The following is a 16,026-nucleotide window of genomic DNA, read 5'->3' as shown; positions in this document are numbered from 1 at the left end:
TGCTATTTCTTGGGCCGCTCCCGCGGCATATGGAGGTTCCCAGGCTAGGGGTCGAATCGGAGCTGTAGCCACCAGCCTACGCCAGAGCCACAGCAACGCAGGATCCGAGCCGCGTCTGCAACCTACACCACAGCTCACGGCAACGCCAGATCGTTAACCCACTGAGCAAGGGCAGGGACCGAACCCGCAACCTCATGGTTCCTAGTCGGATTCGTTAACCACTGCGCCACGACGGGAACTCCAGGTGAATATATTTAATTACAGAACTAAGACTAAATGATAGGAGATAATATTTACATACTATTTTGATATCTTTAAGGGCTGGCGATATAAGAGACACTGGAGAAGAGAGCATGTGAAAGCATGCCAGTTAAGGAAAGTATGTCAGGGAAACTGCCTTAGGATAACATTTCAAATTAGATGCTGGGGGAAAGGAGGAGGATGCCTAGCTTCTTGAATTACTGCTTATTATAGACAATCTAAAAAAGAGGAGATAAAGGTGTTGTACCTATGTTTCTAATGGTTATACTTAGAACAGAAATACAGTGTTACAGATACCAAAAGATATATCCAAACACGCACACACACAAAGCTGTGTCATAAAAGAGAACCTCTATATAAAGACTTGAATAGCAAAACAAAGCAGAATATCTTCCTGATTGACATTTTCTCAGTAGAGTGCTTGTTGGTTTTTTCATTGTTGTTCCTTTTGGTTTTTGCTTATTAGTTTTTAAAATTCCCAATCTTTACAGATTCTACAAACCTCTCAATACTCTTATTTCTAGTTCATAGGTTATGTGGAAAAATGAATAACTGCCCAAAATGAAATATAATATTTTTAATACAGGTGTGAGAAAAGTTTTGGGTTCTTTGGGTTTTGTTTTGTTTTTTTCCCCCTCTTTAGGACCCTGCCCTCAGCATATGGAGGTTCCCAGGCTAGGGGTCTAATCGGAGCTATAGCTGCCGGCCTACACCACAGCCACAGCAATGCCAGATCCAAGCCACATCTGAGACCTACACCACAATTCATGGCAACGCCAGATCCTTAACCCACTGAGCGAGGCCAGAGATCGAACCCACAACCTCATGGTTCCTAGTCAGATTCATTTCTGCTGTGCCAGGACGGGAACTCCAGGAAATCATTTTTAAAGCAGTTTACTTCCAGGTAAAACACTGCATTTACTATCTTTTAGTTATATCTGAAAATTCTGGTTAGAAATGGGGGCTTCATTATGACACATAATAATTTTTCCCACTTAAGTAAGAAGTGGGCCCCCGGTGAGAGTCTTCCCACAGAACATAACTCTTTAAGTGCAGAAAACTGAAAGTAGAGGATGCTTTATATAGAAATATACAGCAATAATGGAAACCAGACTTACCAGTTGTATGAATTAACTGGCGTATTCACTTTAAATGGGTCTAAATCAGCCACTAAAAGAAAAAAACTTTTAGGCAGGTTTACAAAGCCGTGAAAAATTAAGAGAACAGGCAAAGAAATGCCAAGCAAATGCCAGGCAAAGAAAACAGGCGTTGTTATCAGACAAGCACTCGGGCCCAATGCATTTGGCCCAAAACACTGGCAAAGACCATTTAGTAATGCTACAGGCTAAAATTCACAGTAAGGAAATAACAGTTGCGAAAACCTATTCACCAAACCACACAGTAGTGACTTTTATGAGGATAAACTGTAGGAAATACAAAGAGAAATAAGCAACACACTAATAAGAGACTTTAAAACGAACAAAACAACCAAAAATGGGAAATAATCCCAAAGAACCACCACGAATGGGAAATAATCCAATCTAATAAGAGATTCTGAAACATCTTCCTCAGTCCAAGACAGATCCAGGCACATTACCAGTAAAAGTCACAGAAGATCTAAAAAAAGGTAACAAGGTACATCTTAGAGAGTCATATCCACTTCTGAACCCCCAAAATAACAAACATACCTTTGCAAGAGCACATGGGACATGTCTGAACACAGACAATCTTTAATGCCACAAAGGAAAATCTTAAAAAAAAAAATCTTTATTAAAAAAAAAATCAGGGGAGTTCCCGTCATGGCTCAGTGGTTAACAAATCCAACTAGGAACCATGAGGATGTGGGTTCGATCCCTGGCCTCGCTCAGTGGGTTAAGGATCCGGAGTTGCCGTGAGCAGTGGTATAGGTTGCGGACGCGGCTCGGATCCCGCGTTGCTGTGGCTCTGGCGTAGGCCGGGGGCTACAGCTCCGATTCAACCCCTAGCCTGGGAACCTCCATATGCCGCAGGAATGGCCCAAGAAATGGCAAAAAGACAGAAAAAAAAAAAATCAGGAATGATACAGATCACATTCTGTCTACAGGAAATTAACTTTTAAAAACTAAACTTTTTGGTCCAAAAAGAAATAGGAAATGAAAAGTATGCGAAATCCTAAAAATAACAATAATGAAAAACAAGACATACCTATAATCAGTGCTTTAAGGAAGTTCTACTACATTACTTGTATCAATAAAAATGAAAAATTAAATAGGCAACTCAAAAGGCAAGAGAAAGAACAACAGAAAAACCAAATGAATGTAGAAGGATTTGATAAATATAAAGAAAGAACTTAAGGTTCTTTCTGACTTTTAGAATTTGGCCATGAATTCTGGTTCTGCTGAAGTTGGTTTTAGTCAACTATGTATTTCCTAGAAAACTGTCCATTTCATCTAGGTCTTTGAATTTATCTGAATAAGAGTTGTACAGAATTGTTTGATTTTAAAAAAGAAAACCTCCTATATTTTGGATTATTTCCCATGTTTGGTTGTTTCATTTGCTTTTTTGCTTTTTAAGGCCACACCCATGGCATACGGAGGTTCCTAGGCTATAGGTCAAATCAGAGCTGCAGCTGCCAGCCTACACCACAGCCACAGCAACGCCATATCTGAGCCTCGTCTGTGACCTACACCACAACTGATGGCAATGCCGGATCCTTAACCCACTGAGTGAGGCCAGGGATCCAACCCGCATCCTCATGGATACTAGTTGGGTTTGTAAGCTGCTCAGAGCCACAGTGTGAACTCCCCCCCATTTTCCTTATGTGTATCTTTATGCTGCCCCCGCACCTCTTTTTAAGGTAAGCTACAGCTTGTTTTATTGATGTTTCAAAGGGGTTTTATGGGCTATAACACTGATATCAAGCCTTGCAAAGATAGCACAAAAATGCGGAAGAGAGAGTATCACGGACCAATCTCACTTTTTGATATTGATATGAAAATCTTAAATTAACAAATAGAATCCAATTAGATTAAAAACACAGCATGACTAAATCAAGTCTATTCAAAGGTAGCTAAAGATTAGAATGAATTCGATTTAATTCATCATATTAATATATTTACGGTGAAAACCCCTATAGTTACCTCCCATGGATGCCAAAAACAGCCTCATAAAATTCAACATACATTATGGATAAAAACACAAATCGGAATTTATAACCTCCTTGGCAGGATCACATGCACAAACACGCCCAAAGGCAAAAAGCAATTTGATAATACCGGAGAGGTCTCTGCTGAGGAAGACAAGAATGCCTTCTCTCCGCCTCTACTGCCATTTAACATGTTGTGAGTGCAGTTAGAAAAGAGAGAGCAATGTGGAGCATAAGTGCTAAAGAAAGACTTTCGAAAGTTTCTAAAACTTTCTTCTTTCAAGGAAAATAAAACTATACACCTGGAAAATCCAGAAAGATCAAAGAAAAAAAAAAAACTAAGAAAATACAGTAAAATAGTAAGATATAAAATTAGCACATTGAAATCAATAGCCCTTATTTATAAAAATTATATTTAATTAAAAGATAATAAAAGGAACACCTCATCCCAAAAAGAAAAAATAAAAGAAATACCTTGCTCGAGTTCCCACTGTGGCACAGTGGTTTAAGGATCCAGCATTGTCTCTGGTAGCAAAGGTTCGATCCCCGGCCCAGCACAGTGGGTTAAGGATCTGGTGTTGCTGCAGCTGTGGCTTGGGTTGCAGCCACAGCTTGGATTCAATACCTGGCCTGAGAACTTCTTTAAGCCATGGGTTCAGCCATAAAATTAAAAAACAAACAAAGGAGTTCCCGTCGCAGCTCAGGGGAAACAAATCTGACACCTCGCTCAGTGGGTTAAGGATTCGGCGTTGCCATGAGCTGTGGTGTAGGTCGCAGACACGGCTTGGATCTGGCATTGCTGGGGCTGGCAGCTACAGCTCCGATTCAACCCCTAGCTTGGGAATCTCCATATGCCACAGGCGCAGCCCTAAAAAGATAAAAACCAACCAACCAACCAAAAAAAAAAAACAAACAAAAAAAAACCTATCTATAAATTTAACAAGAGGTTAGACCTCTCAGTGGAAAAACAGAATTCTCCTGAACAACAGAAAATGTAACTTAAATAGAAATGTCATGTTCTTGGATAGGGAAACTCAACATCACAAAGACGTCACTGACCTTTAATGTAGACACTTAATGTGACGGCAATGAAGAAAAAAGACTTTTTTTTTCTGGAGTTAGACAAGTTGATTAAAAAGTTCATACTAAAGAACTAGCTAGAACAGCCATGGCAAATCTTAGAAATGAGAAAAATGTTGAAATACAAAGATTCTAAAATTTAAATATTATGGTGCTGATACATAAAGAAAACATAAATTGCTTTGTAATCCAAGAATGGTCAAAACCTTTCCTATAACCCAAAATCAAGTTTTTTTTTTTTTTTTAGAAAGGGGCAACCATAACCCCAAAATAAAAATTTATGCGTTCAAAAAAAATTGAAAACATGTACACAACTTATTGGGGGAAATATTTGCAACAATATCACAAAAACAAGGCTACTGTCTCTAATTTAAAGAGTTCCTAAAACGTGAGACAAAAGTTACTAACAATTGAAATGGACAAAAGATATAACTGGACACAAGATATAAAAAAGACAGTTCAAAGAAAAAATGCAGTGACACAAACATGAAACAAATCAATCTCAGCAAACTCAGTCTTGTTCCTATTAGGAGACTGCATACCAAAATTCTAATGATATACCATTTCTTGCCTATCAGATGGGCAGAAATCCCAGTTTGGGGACTCACCACGGGTGAGGCTATGCGGAATAGTTTTCTCCAACACCGCTAGTGAACTACAAATGGTATGGCCACTGTGGTGGGAAACCTGGCAACATCCGGCAAAATTATATACACATTTACCTTTTGACCAGGCCGTCTCATTTGAGGTAATCAATCCTGAAGTGAAGTTGACAAAAATATAAAATATACACAAGGTTATCTATTGTAGCATTAACTGTACTAGCAAAAAGTTGAACACACCCAAATGTCAATAAATGGGAGATTGGTTAAATGACTTTGGTACATCCACAAAGCAGAGTGGTATGCAGCAGTAAAAAAAAAAGTGGATGAGTAATTTTATAGATTACTATGTTATCTCTGGACTATATTAATGGAAAAGGGCAGAGTGCCAAACTGTTTTATGCATTTTCTACCTTTTATATAAGGGTAGTGGAAGAGGAATGTGGATATATACATGTGTTTATTCTCAAAAAGAAATAATGGAATAAATCAAAGAGAAAACTTAAAATTATAATATTTTAAACATTAAAATAAACAAATATCAAAAGGAAAAAACAAATCCTTAAAAACTGAAAACAAATGGAGATCAAGAAACTTCACTCTAGGAGTTCCCATCGTGGCTCAGCAGTTAACACACCCGACTAGCATCTATGAGGACTTGGGTTCGATCCCTGGCCTTGCTCAATGGGTTAAAGATCCAGCATTGCCATGAGCTGTGGTTCAAGTCACAGATGCAGCTCAGATCCCGCATTGCTGTGGCTCTGACATAGGCCAGCAGCTACAGCTCCAATTGGATCCCTTGCCTGGGAACCTCCATATGCTGGAGGTGTGGCCCTAAAAAGACAAAAAAAAAAAAAAAAAAAAAAAAAAAACTTTATAACACGTAGAAGACATAACCACAAAGAGAGCGTAATTACTAGAACTGATATTAAAGTGCAGTATTTTGAATGCATCTCTCTTATAGCTTTTACTCTGCAATTAAAAAGAACTGCAAAAAAAAAAAATCTTAACAGTGGTAGGAGTAATGGTAGAATAATTCTGAAGTTCATTATAGCACATCTTAGGATAAAGAAAATAATGTAATGGAGTTCTCATTGTGGCTCAGCGGGTTAAGACCATGACTAGTATACATGAGGATGTGGGTGGATCCCTGGCCTCCCTCAATGGGTTAAGGATCCGGTGTTGATGCAAGCTGCAGCTTAGGTCACAGACGTGGCTTGGATCCACCTTTGCTGTGGCATAGGTGGGCAACCGCAGCTCCCATTCGACCCCTAGCCCAGCAAATTCCATATGCCACAGAAAAAAGAAAAAAAGAACAAAGGAAGGAAGGAAGGAAGGGTGACAAGAAAACAATGTGGAAGCCATTAAGATTTTCAGAAGCATAAAGAAAAAAAGACACAAGTCTAAAGAAAGGAAAAAAGTATAGCCTTACATCTGGTTTGGACTATCAGGATAAATCTCTGAATTTTTTTCCCTTGGAAAAAAAATTGCCTCTGTCCTTGCAAAGGAACACTGAGTACTTTAATCACCCAGATTGTGGTTCCTAAATACCATTTCCTACTGAAAGGCAATAGCTCCCTGGAGAAATGGTTGAATCCTGATTGATGGGATTGGAGTCCTCTCTGGCCCCTGAGCCCACGGGTTGACTTTAGTGATTCAAAAGTGTGACAATACAACCCTAGGTTCCCCATAATGTGTTACAAAAGGAAGTGCGCTGGTCCAGCGACAAAGTATTTGTGCCTCCAGATCTCGCTACCAGTTTACAGGCAACAGGAGTGATACAGGAGCAAGTTATCAGGCAAAGCTAGAAGGCAGACACTCTACAGGATAAACCATTCAATTCCACAACAAATGAATGGTGAGATCAAGAGAGGAGGAAACATATTAAAAGCATCAAGTCCTTGTCAGAGATGGGTAATGAATATTTTACAGGTAAAATGACGTGACGGCATTTCCTTTATATTCCGTGGAAAAGGAAAAAAAGAATAGGAGCAATAAGGCTGGCAATATTACATACGAATGACTGAAACCGGAGGGGGGCAGTCCATGGAGTTCATCATATTTTTCTTCCTCTCTCAGTGTTGTTATTTTTATTTTGTGTGTGTGTGTGTCTTTTGTCTTTTTTAGAGCTGCACCTGAGGCACATGGAGATTCCAGGCTAGGGGGTCTAATCGGAGCTGTAGCTGCCGGCCTACGCCACAGCCACAGCCACTCGGGATCCGAGCTGTGTCTGCGACCCACACCACCGCTCACGGCAACGCCGGATCTTTAACCCACTGAGCGAGGCCAGGGATCAAACCTGCAACCTCATGGTTCCTAGTTGGATTCATTTCTGCTGAGCCATGACGGGAACTCCTCAGTGTTCTGTTTTGAAGGAAAGTGTTCAAAAAGAAGACGAACGCACAAGGCCAAATCCTGACCGCGCATTGCCCTGCCTGCAGGTGCCCATCGTCATCCCCGTCGTGGTGACTCTCTTGTCCCTGTTCCTGGTGTTGGCTCCAATCATCAGCATGCCCGCGTGGGAGTATCTCTACTGTGTGCTATTTATGCTGAGCGGCCTCATCTTTTACTTCCTGTTCGTCCGCTATAAGTTCGGATGGGCTCAGAAAATCTCAAGTAAGTATCCACCGAGGGATGGCCTTGCTGTCAGTGAAGCAAGACAGGCCCCGCATCCTGCAGCCCCATCAGACCCCCGTCCAAGATGCTCGTCACAGGAGCTCATGCAGCTAACAAATTTCACCTCCTCTTTGGGAGGACGCCTGACCCCTTCGCCTCAGTGGCCCTCTGGGGTCCAACTTGTGGCCTCTTCTTTTGTTCCCATCAACACCGTAACAAGCAGGAAGAGAAAGCACCACTTTTCCTTTTTTTTTTTCCTTTTTAAATGTAATGTACACACAGCATCTTAGCCTTTTTTTTTTTTTTTTTTTTTTTTTAATGGCCACACTTGAGGCATATGGACCAGGGACTGAATCTGAGCCACAGCAGCAGCTTATAGCGCAGCTGCAGCAATGCCAGATCCTTTAACCCACTGTGCTAGGCTGAGGATCTAACCCACACCTCTGCAGCAACCCGAGCCACTGCAGGAATTCTTAACCCACTGCACCACAATGGAAACTCCCATCTTAGCCATTAAGGGCACAGGCCAGTAGTGAGAGCACATATTCACATTGTGACATCGACATCCCACCCCAAAGCACCGTTTTTTGCCAGATATACAGACGTCATCTGGGAAGCTCAGCAGCATCCCAGAGAGACATCCAAAGGGAGAGCTGGGATGGGGACCTGGGCCTCCAATGCCAAGGCCACAGCTTCTGCTCTTCACTCTGCAGTACTGGTGCTTTGTCTCCTTTAGGACACTGTCGAAAAGTTTGGCTGTGTTAGCCGCTTTCCTTTTGGGGAAAAAAAAAAAAAAAAAAGCAGCAATGGCAAAATACATGAGAGGGGACCCCTGAGTGTGTGCTACACTCATGGTGTGTTATTCTACACACGTGGTACACCCAACCGCAGGGCACTCCACTCACAGAAGCCTGCCAGGCTCCTGAGCCTCCTCCCCAGGCCAGCAGCGATGCACGGCCTTGCCTAGTCTCTCTCATCCTAACCCGAGTTCCCCGAAGGCAGGGGTGGACTGTGAAAGCCTCATCCTGGATCTGTACAGCAGCCACTTAATATTACAGTAAGTGTGACTAAAATTCTGCCTCCTCCTGGAGTTTCCATTGTGGCTCAGCAGGTGAAGAACCCAATATAGTGTCTGTGAGGATGTGGGTTTGATCCCTGGCCTTGCTCAGTGGGTTAAGAATCTGGCATGGTTCAAGCTGTAGTGTAGTCACAGATGTAGTTGGATCCGGTGTGGCTGTGGCATAGGCTGGCAGCTGTAGCTCCAATTAGAACCCTAGCCCTGGAACTTCCATATGCTGCAGGTGCATCTGTAAAAAGAAAACAAATAAACACCTGCCGCCTTCTTTCTCCTTCAGCCTGTCTCCACATAAAAGTACCATCACCTCCTCAGGCACTCCTATGTGGGTTTTTTGTTTGTTTTTTGCTTTTTAGGGCCACACCACTGCATATGCAAGTTCCCAAGCTAGGGGCTGAATTGGAGCTACGGCTGCTGGCCTACACCACAGCCACGGCAACACCGGATCCTTAACCCACTGAGCGGGGCCAGGGATCGAGACCGTGTCCTCATGGATACTAGTCAGGTTTTTCCACTGCACCACAATAGGAACTCCCTCCTACGTGGTTTTTATTTATATACATCTCTCTCTGAGAGAGGTAAAGGTACCAAAAGGCGAAACCCAATTGAAAGGCAGCAGAGCCGACCCTGAGACCTGCTCTCAGACGGAGCCAGCAGGAACAGAGAGGGCCTGCTCCCAGCCCTTCTGCCTCCCTGTCCTCACCTTGGAAGTCTGGTGACAGGGGTGTTACAAGCAAGAGAGATCTGTTTTACGTTAACAGAGTGAAACCAGAACACGGCTTTACTGCTTCCCAAGGCCTTTACGCCTTTCTTGAACTAGTTCCCCGAACCCCAACCTCAAAGCCCTCAGCTGAGAGGGGTTGCAGGCACACTGCTACAGAAACAAAAGAAAAGGTATGACTTTCAGAGAAACAGCCACTTTTACCTGAGACTCTGAAAATGAACTTGGATTTGATCATATTGACAGGGAATTTAGCCCAGATGGACTCACAACCTAAAGGCCCCAAATGTGTCTTATTTCTCAGCTTTAAAATATTTAGCCAAGCTGTTCCCTATAAAAACCGATAAGAAGTTAGAATTAAGGAGGTGAAAAGAATGAACAACCTGTATTTTAAACAAGATGCAGACCGAGTGACTTCAGACTAAGTATTCAACCCTTGGTCAGTGGTAGGTAAATATACACGCATAACTGAGGCATTCATGTTTTTCCTACGAATGGTTTGGGGGCAGGAAGGCATTGCGTAGGTTCCCAGTACTTTAGCAGGAAATAACTTACCCCTAAAGAACCACCACGGCCCCTGGCCCCCGGCCCCCGGGGCGGTCTGCCCGCCTCCACCCACCTGGTCCCCTGGGCCTGGGCTCTGACAGGAAACACACCCACCAAGGAGGAGATGAGCCTGCAGCAGTAGGGGAGGCGAGGCTGACTTCTAATTGCGGTTTTCCATCTGATCGTCTTCACTCCAGAGCCGCTCACCATGCACCTCCAGATGCTCATGGAAGTCGTCCCCCCGGAGGAACCACCAGAGTAACAAGCTCAGCCTCCCAGGGCCAAGTCCAAGCTGTGATGAAATTTATTTTTGTAAGCAGTATTTGTGGCTATTTCTTCCTGATGTTTTTAAGAAAAAAAAAAAAGCATTCACATGTGTTTGATACCGTTATTTTTAGCCATCCTTAATGCGCGGGGTGGGTGTCTGCTGAGGGTATCAGCAGCAAGGATGTAACCTGGCAGAAGGCAGGTGGCCAGGGAAGGTCTGAAACAGAGCGACCCCACCACGCGGTGACTCCTTCCCAAGGGGTACGTCACGGAGCTCCCTCCTGGCTCAGCAGTTAGCGAACCTGACTAGCATCCATGAGGACGTGGGTTCCATCATTGGCCTCGCTCTGTGAGCTGTGGTGTAGGCTGCAGACACGGCTCGGATCCCATGTTGCTGTGGCTGGGGTGTAGGCCGGCAGCTACAGTTCCGATTAGACCCCTAGCCTGGGAACCTCCATATGCCGTGTGTGTGCGGCCCTAAAGGACAAAAAGGGGGAGGGGACATCACATCTCCTCAGTAAACAGTATCCTTGGAACCCAGTGATCAGTACCATAGGTGTGTATGTGTGTACATGTATATACACACACATTTTATACATATATACCTATATATTTATACACGTATTTTTATATATAAAATTGGCGAAACATCTGCTGTGAGTGAAATGGATTTTTTTTTTTTTTTTTTGGTCTTTTTGCTATTTCTTGGGTCGCTCCTGTGGCATATGGAGGTTCCCAGGCTAGGGGTCTAATCGGAGCTGTAGCCACTGGCCTACCCCAGAGCCACAGCAACGCGGGATCTGAGCCGCGTCTGCAACCTACACCACAGCTCACGGCAACGCGGGATCATTAACCCACTGAGCAAGGGCAGGGACCGAACCCGCAACCTCATGGTTCCTGGTCAGATTCGTTAACCACTGCGCCATGATGGGAACTCCTGAAATGGATTTTTAAAGCTCTAAAGTACAAATGCTTTACTCCCGACCCCTCCCATTCCCCCATTTCACCTGGGATGCCCGTGGCTGGTCTGTCCCAGGCTGGATGTCAAGGCCCCCCACGTAAAGCTGACAGTCCACAACCATCTGCAGCCTGTGTCCCCGAGGGGCCCTCCTTCACAGGGTCCCTGGCAGCCCTCCCGGGCACTCCTGGCAACCCGGACAGGGTGGTGGACAAAATACTCTTCTGCGTCTGGCCCTTGGGGAGCACCCTGACAAAACACTGCCTTAAAAACGGAAAAAGTGACATGCCCATGAAAACACTGAACTTTTATTGATATGCTGCAACAGACCTCCACACAACTAAGGAGGTGAGCAATTTTAGAAGCACAGAAAGTACTTTTACCTTGCATTTCAGAAATTTCCCCCCAAAACCAAATCAGTGCATATTAATAGTAGACAACAAAAAAAATTAGAAATTGTTTACATTTCACAAGTCAGTGTGCTATGTTTTACCAAATGTTAGAACTTCAGCCGTAAATTTAAGCATCTGAAAAAAGTAATGGAGATTTAAACATGCAGCCCTCCTCTGCCCAGCACTTTCATTTAGCTCTTGGCGAGCCACGCGAGGGAATCGGCCCTGCATCCTCTTTGAGAGCAGGACCCCCACACTCGTACATGGGGAACACACCTGTGCAGCAGGACCCCCACATGCATACGTGGGGAACACACCTGTGCGCTCTACTGTTTGCTGTTATTTGCTACATTTTATGAAAGAGACAACAGGAGCCAGCGTACAGGGAGAGCAGAGCAGCTTGGAGGCCTCCCCCGTGGGAGCAAAGCTTTATCTACAGACATACCTGACATTACAAGAGCTTCAGAGAATCAGAACCTTTGCTGGCAAAGACACGGGACCTTCACATTTCCCGAAGAGCTTGCCCAATTTAGCCAAGAAAAAGGAACATCATTCACCGTACGTATGCTGCAAGTGCCCATCTGCCAGAGGCTGCAACCCACGGGAGTCGGCAGCGGCAAGGACGCACTCCCGGCAGCTGTCCAGGCTGGACGCCACGTCCACCCACCAGAGGGCAGTGGCCTCACCCAGCCCAGCAGCACCACTCCCACCCCTCGCCGCCCAAGGCCAGACCCCACGAGGAGTAGAACTGCTGTTTTTGGTTTTTTTGTTTGTTTGTTTGTTTTGTTTTGTTTACAGATGAGGAAACTGAGAGCCAGGGGTGACCCACACCTGCTCATGGGACATGACATGAGTTTACTGCCCACTCAAGGTGGTAGCTTAGACCCGAGATATACATGGATTTGGGCAGGTGCTTTCTGATGTATAAAAAGAACAAAGACTCGCGGGAAGAGGCCCTAGAAAAGGCAAAAAGACAAAAAAAAAGAGAAGAAGAACAAAGATCTTGGGGTCCATCCCAATAGTCGGACCCAATCAGCGTTCTTTTCCACCTCTAGGCAAAGCCTCCAAGTGCGCACTGAAGCAGCACATGCAGGCTGTAACCTTCCCAACAGCTGCTCTTTCTAACTTGCTCAGTTAATGTGAAGTCAGGCTCGGGGTGTTCCCACACTTAAGCGGAAAGGACAATACACCTTTCCTGATGACCTCGTGACCCTGGGCACCACAGCCTCACCCCGGGATGGGGTCCTGAGGTGTTCAGGGCTCACCACGTTCAGGTGTGCTGCGGGTCACCTCCAGGCACCCCACACGTCCTTTTCTGTGTCCACAGGCGAGAACCTGTGCCCTGCTTGCCCAGGATTCCGCAGGCGCAGAGGGATCTGCAGAAGCACTCGCTTTACTTCCAGAAAGCCCTGGGTCAGGCTGCCACTGCCGAGGCAACCCCCTCCCCATCCTCGGACTATCTCCTGACAAGACGCAACCTCGCCCTGGGTGGCTGTCAACATCCAGAGCACAGTGGGAGCGCTGGCGCAGGACAGCTATGCCCGATTCCAGCCACCTCCCGCTTGAAGAGGCCTGTTAAGCTGCACTGAGCATGAATTGTCACAAACCTCCATCCATACGCCCGAGAGCGGAGTTTAAGAAGGTGCCAAACACAGGTCTCAATGAAGAGGAACAGCAACAACAACAAAAAAACCCTAACACCCAACAGTGCGAGTCTTTACCCAAATTCCACGGGGTGCCCAGGCAGGCTTCAAACGAGAGGCGCAGGGCTGGGCCGTGTTTGGGCCTCTGCCTCCCGCTTCCTTCCAGTCTCATCATCAGCCTGCTTTTCAAACACTCAAGAATTTCTCATCCCTACTAATCCCAGCACCACAAGGTGACACTCAGTCATACTTTCTGAGGTGACAAAAGGTTTGTGCGTGACTGCCCAGCTCCTCAGCCTCAGTCACAGAGCCGTGTCCGCTCCTGTTCAGAGTCCTCCGGCCGCGGTGCACGTTGCGATTCCCATTCTCATTCACTGTCACTGGCATCTTCCTCCGAAGATCTGTCACTGGTCTCAACCACCTCTGCCACTTGGCAAGACGGGTTTTTAGAATTTACAACTAAAAGAGTTAGATATTTATTGAAATTATGTGGATAATTATAGATTAAATAGTACATCTTGCCGCGCCCCCCCCCCGCAATAATTTTGGTCATTGCAGAAAAAGCCCCTTAGGTTCTAGCTCTAATATTTTGTGACTTAGTTTATATTTTCACCATTTTAAGCAAGAAATGAGCAGATGAATTTTGCCTGCTTAGGACTAAATTGTTTTCCTAAGAGAAATGTTTGTAAAAGTGTTATAAGTGTTATAGCTCTTGGCTTACAACCAAGAGTTGATACCTCCTCAAAGCAAAACGTTTGGCACCAAGATCGACCACAAGGAGAAAACTAATTCCTAAGGCTTTACACTAATGGGCCCATTTCCACAGAGGCCACAGTTCTGCAATCAGCCGAGCAACTTGTCTGCGTCCACCCCGAGGTGCTCAGGACCTAGGACTCCTCTAGGGTGTGCCCCCTCTTACCCGTGCAAAAGTGGCTCTCCTCTTTATCCTCGTCACAGTCTTCCCAGTGGTCAAAATCAAAAGCCACGTTAGGATTCTGTTCAACATGAGAGCTTACGTTACGTGAGAAAATAAAACACACTCAGGGAGCTAGGACCAGGCGCGGCTGACTTCCACTCACCCTCTGTTTGAGCAAGCCGCACCAAGGCTCCCTTTTCTCTTTTGCAAGAGTGATGATCGGTTCATCGTTTTTAATTATGCATTTGCAGTCGTCTTTAATGATGCTGGCCTGCAGCTCCATATCAGCCAAGTACAGTTTCTCTCCCACCCAGGCACTAGATTTACAAAAAGAAATAAACTCAGCCTTCTAAAATGTTAGAAATTACTTCTGGTTTACTTTATAAGCAATACCTACACCCACCTGAAAACCACTCTGTCTCTAAAGTATTTACATCTGTAATCTTTTACATTCCTTATTTTTATCTTCAGTATGACCACGTCCTCTTTCTGGAACCACTTTATTTGTGGGTGGAAGCTACAAGAAAAGGAAGGGCATTATCCACTCATCTCAGTTCATTCACTAGGCAAGGACGGAGGAAAGAAGATCCCAGTGTGGTGCGCACCTTTTCGGAGGCTCTGCAGTTTTGTTGCTGGAAGCATCGCCAGGGTTTTCAGGTAAAGCTTCTGTACAAAAAGTCAAATTTTCCTATAGGTTATTTATATGTGACTCCACAATTTATGTGTGTACATATATGTATTTTGAATTTTATGCAACTTTTAGTTGAGGAACTAGAGTATAAATTTCACAGTGACCAAAGTATCCAATTGTAAAGAATAATTTTTAAAAAATTAAAATGCACCTCACTTTGTAAAACTAATCAAATATTATACTAATAAAACAAACATCTGCCTTGACAAATGTTAAAATTAAACAATCAGACCAGCTATGATGGAAAAAATAAAAATCACTAAAAAAAAATTAAAGAATCAGGAGTAAATTTTAAAATTGTTGGCTGCAGGACACAAATGCTCCAGCGTGTCTGCTTCCCTAACCTGCTAGGAGCCCACTAAAGGGGACTTTCAGAACAGCAGCCAATACACACGCAAGGAACCACTGCTGAGCATGACATTTCTTAAAACAATGCAATTTAAATTCTAAATCTAAAACATCTTGAAGCTTCCAAAGACTTGGGCAAAAATGTTTATAAGCAGTTTTAATAACAACATTCAAAAACTGAAAACAACCTCAATGTTTATCAACAGGCAAACAGATCAATTGTAGTATGTTCCATCACAGAATACAATTCAGCAATAAAAAAAAAAAGGCACCACTGCTACTTGAAATAATCTCAGTGAATTTCACAGATGTAACGCAGAGTGAAAGAAGCCATAAGAGTGTATACCAAGGGGCTTCTAATTCAGCAAAACTGATGGTGACAGAGGTCAAAGCAGGGGTCACTAGGAAGGGTCACAGACAGGGCAGATGCATCAGGGAGACCACTGGGGTTCTGGAGACGTTCAGCAGCCTGGCTTGATCCAGGTGTGGCTGATACACACGCATACACGTAACACATTCTGATGGGCTATACACTTAAGATCTGTGCACTTCAGTGGATGAGCATTATACCTCAAGTAACAAAAAGGAAAAAAGGCACCAAAAACTTGGAGAAGAGACTTGTGGTTGCCGAGGGGGAGGAGGGATTGGGATGGACTGGGACTCTGGGGTTAACAGATGCAACTATTGCCTCTGGAGTGGATGAGCAATGAGATCCTGCCATACAGCACAGAGAACCACATCTAGTCACTTATGATGGAGCATGATGGAGGATAATGGGAGAAAAAG

General features: G+C 44.3%; 2 protein-coding genes across 6 annotated transcripts in view; one reads left to right on the top strand and one right to left on the bottom strand.

Annotated features, from left to right (window-relative positions):
• The window catches only part of SLC7A9 (solute carrier family 7 member 9), a 41,319-nt gene extending 26,628 nt beyond the window's left edge, over window positions 1-14,691 (top strand). The window contains exons 12-14 of one of the 3 annotated variants that reach the window (XR_002344386.1): window positions 7,509-7,683; window positions 10,223-10,337; window positions 14,673-14,691. Coding sequence is in view for 2 of the 3 variants with exons in the window: in XM_021093176.1 (XP_020948835.1) it covers window positions 7,509-7,683; window positions 10,223-10,287 (240 nt within the window). In the remaining variant the exon portion in view is untranslated. 3 annotated transcript variants of the gene reach the window in all.
• The window catches only part of TDRD12 (tudor domain containing 12), a 78,390-nt gene continuing 73,903 nt past the window's right edge, over window positions 11,540-16,026 (bottom strand). For all 3 annotated transcript variants that reach the window (XM_021094274.1, XM_021094276.1, XM_013988548.2), the window contains 5 exons: window positions 14,807-14,867; window positions 14,605-14,718; window positions 14,365-14,518; window positions 14,205-14,280; window positions 11,540-13,744 (listed from right to left, as the gene is read on the bottom strand). In XM_021094274.1, the coding sequence (XP_020949933.1) occupies window positions 13,653-13,744; window positions 14,205-14,280; window positions 14,365-14,518; window positions 14,605-14,718; window positions 14,807-14,867 (497 nt within the window). In that variant the 3' untranslated portion in view covers window positions 11,540-13,652. The remainder of the gene's footprint in view (window positions 13,745-14,204; window positions 14,281-14,364; window positions 14,519-14,604; window positions 14,719-14,806; window positions 14,868-16,026) is intronic.

This window comes from Sus scrofa, chromosome 6, assembly GCF_000003025.6.
Source record: "Sus scrofa isolate TJ Tabasco breed Duroc chromosome 6, Sscrofa11.1, whole genome shotgun sequence".
Classification (NCBI taxonomy): domain Eukaryota; kingdom Metazoa; phylum Chordata; class Mammalia; order Artiodactyla; family Suidae; genus Sus; species Sus scrofa.
The sequence above is the reverse complement of the archived record's forward strand: the minus strand, read 5'-3'. Positions and strand labels throughout refer to the sequence as shown.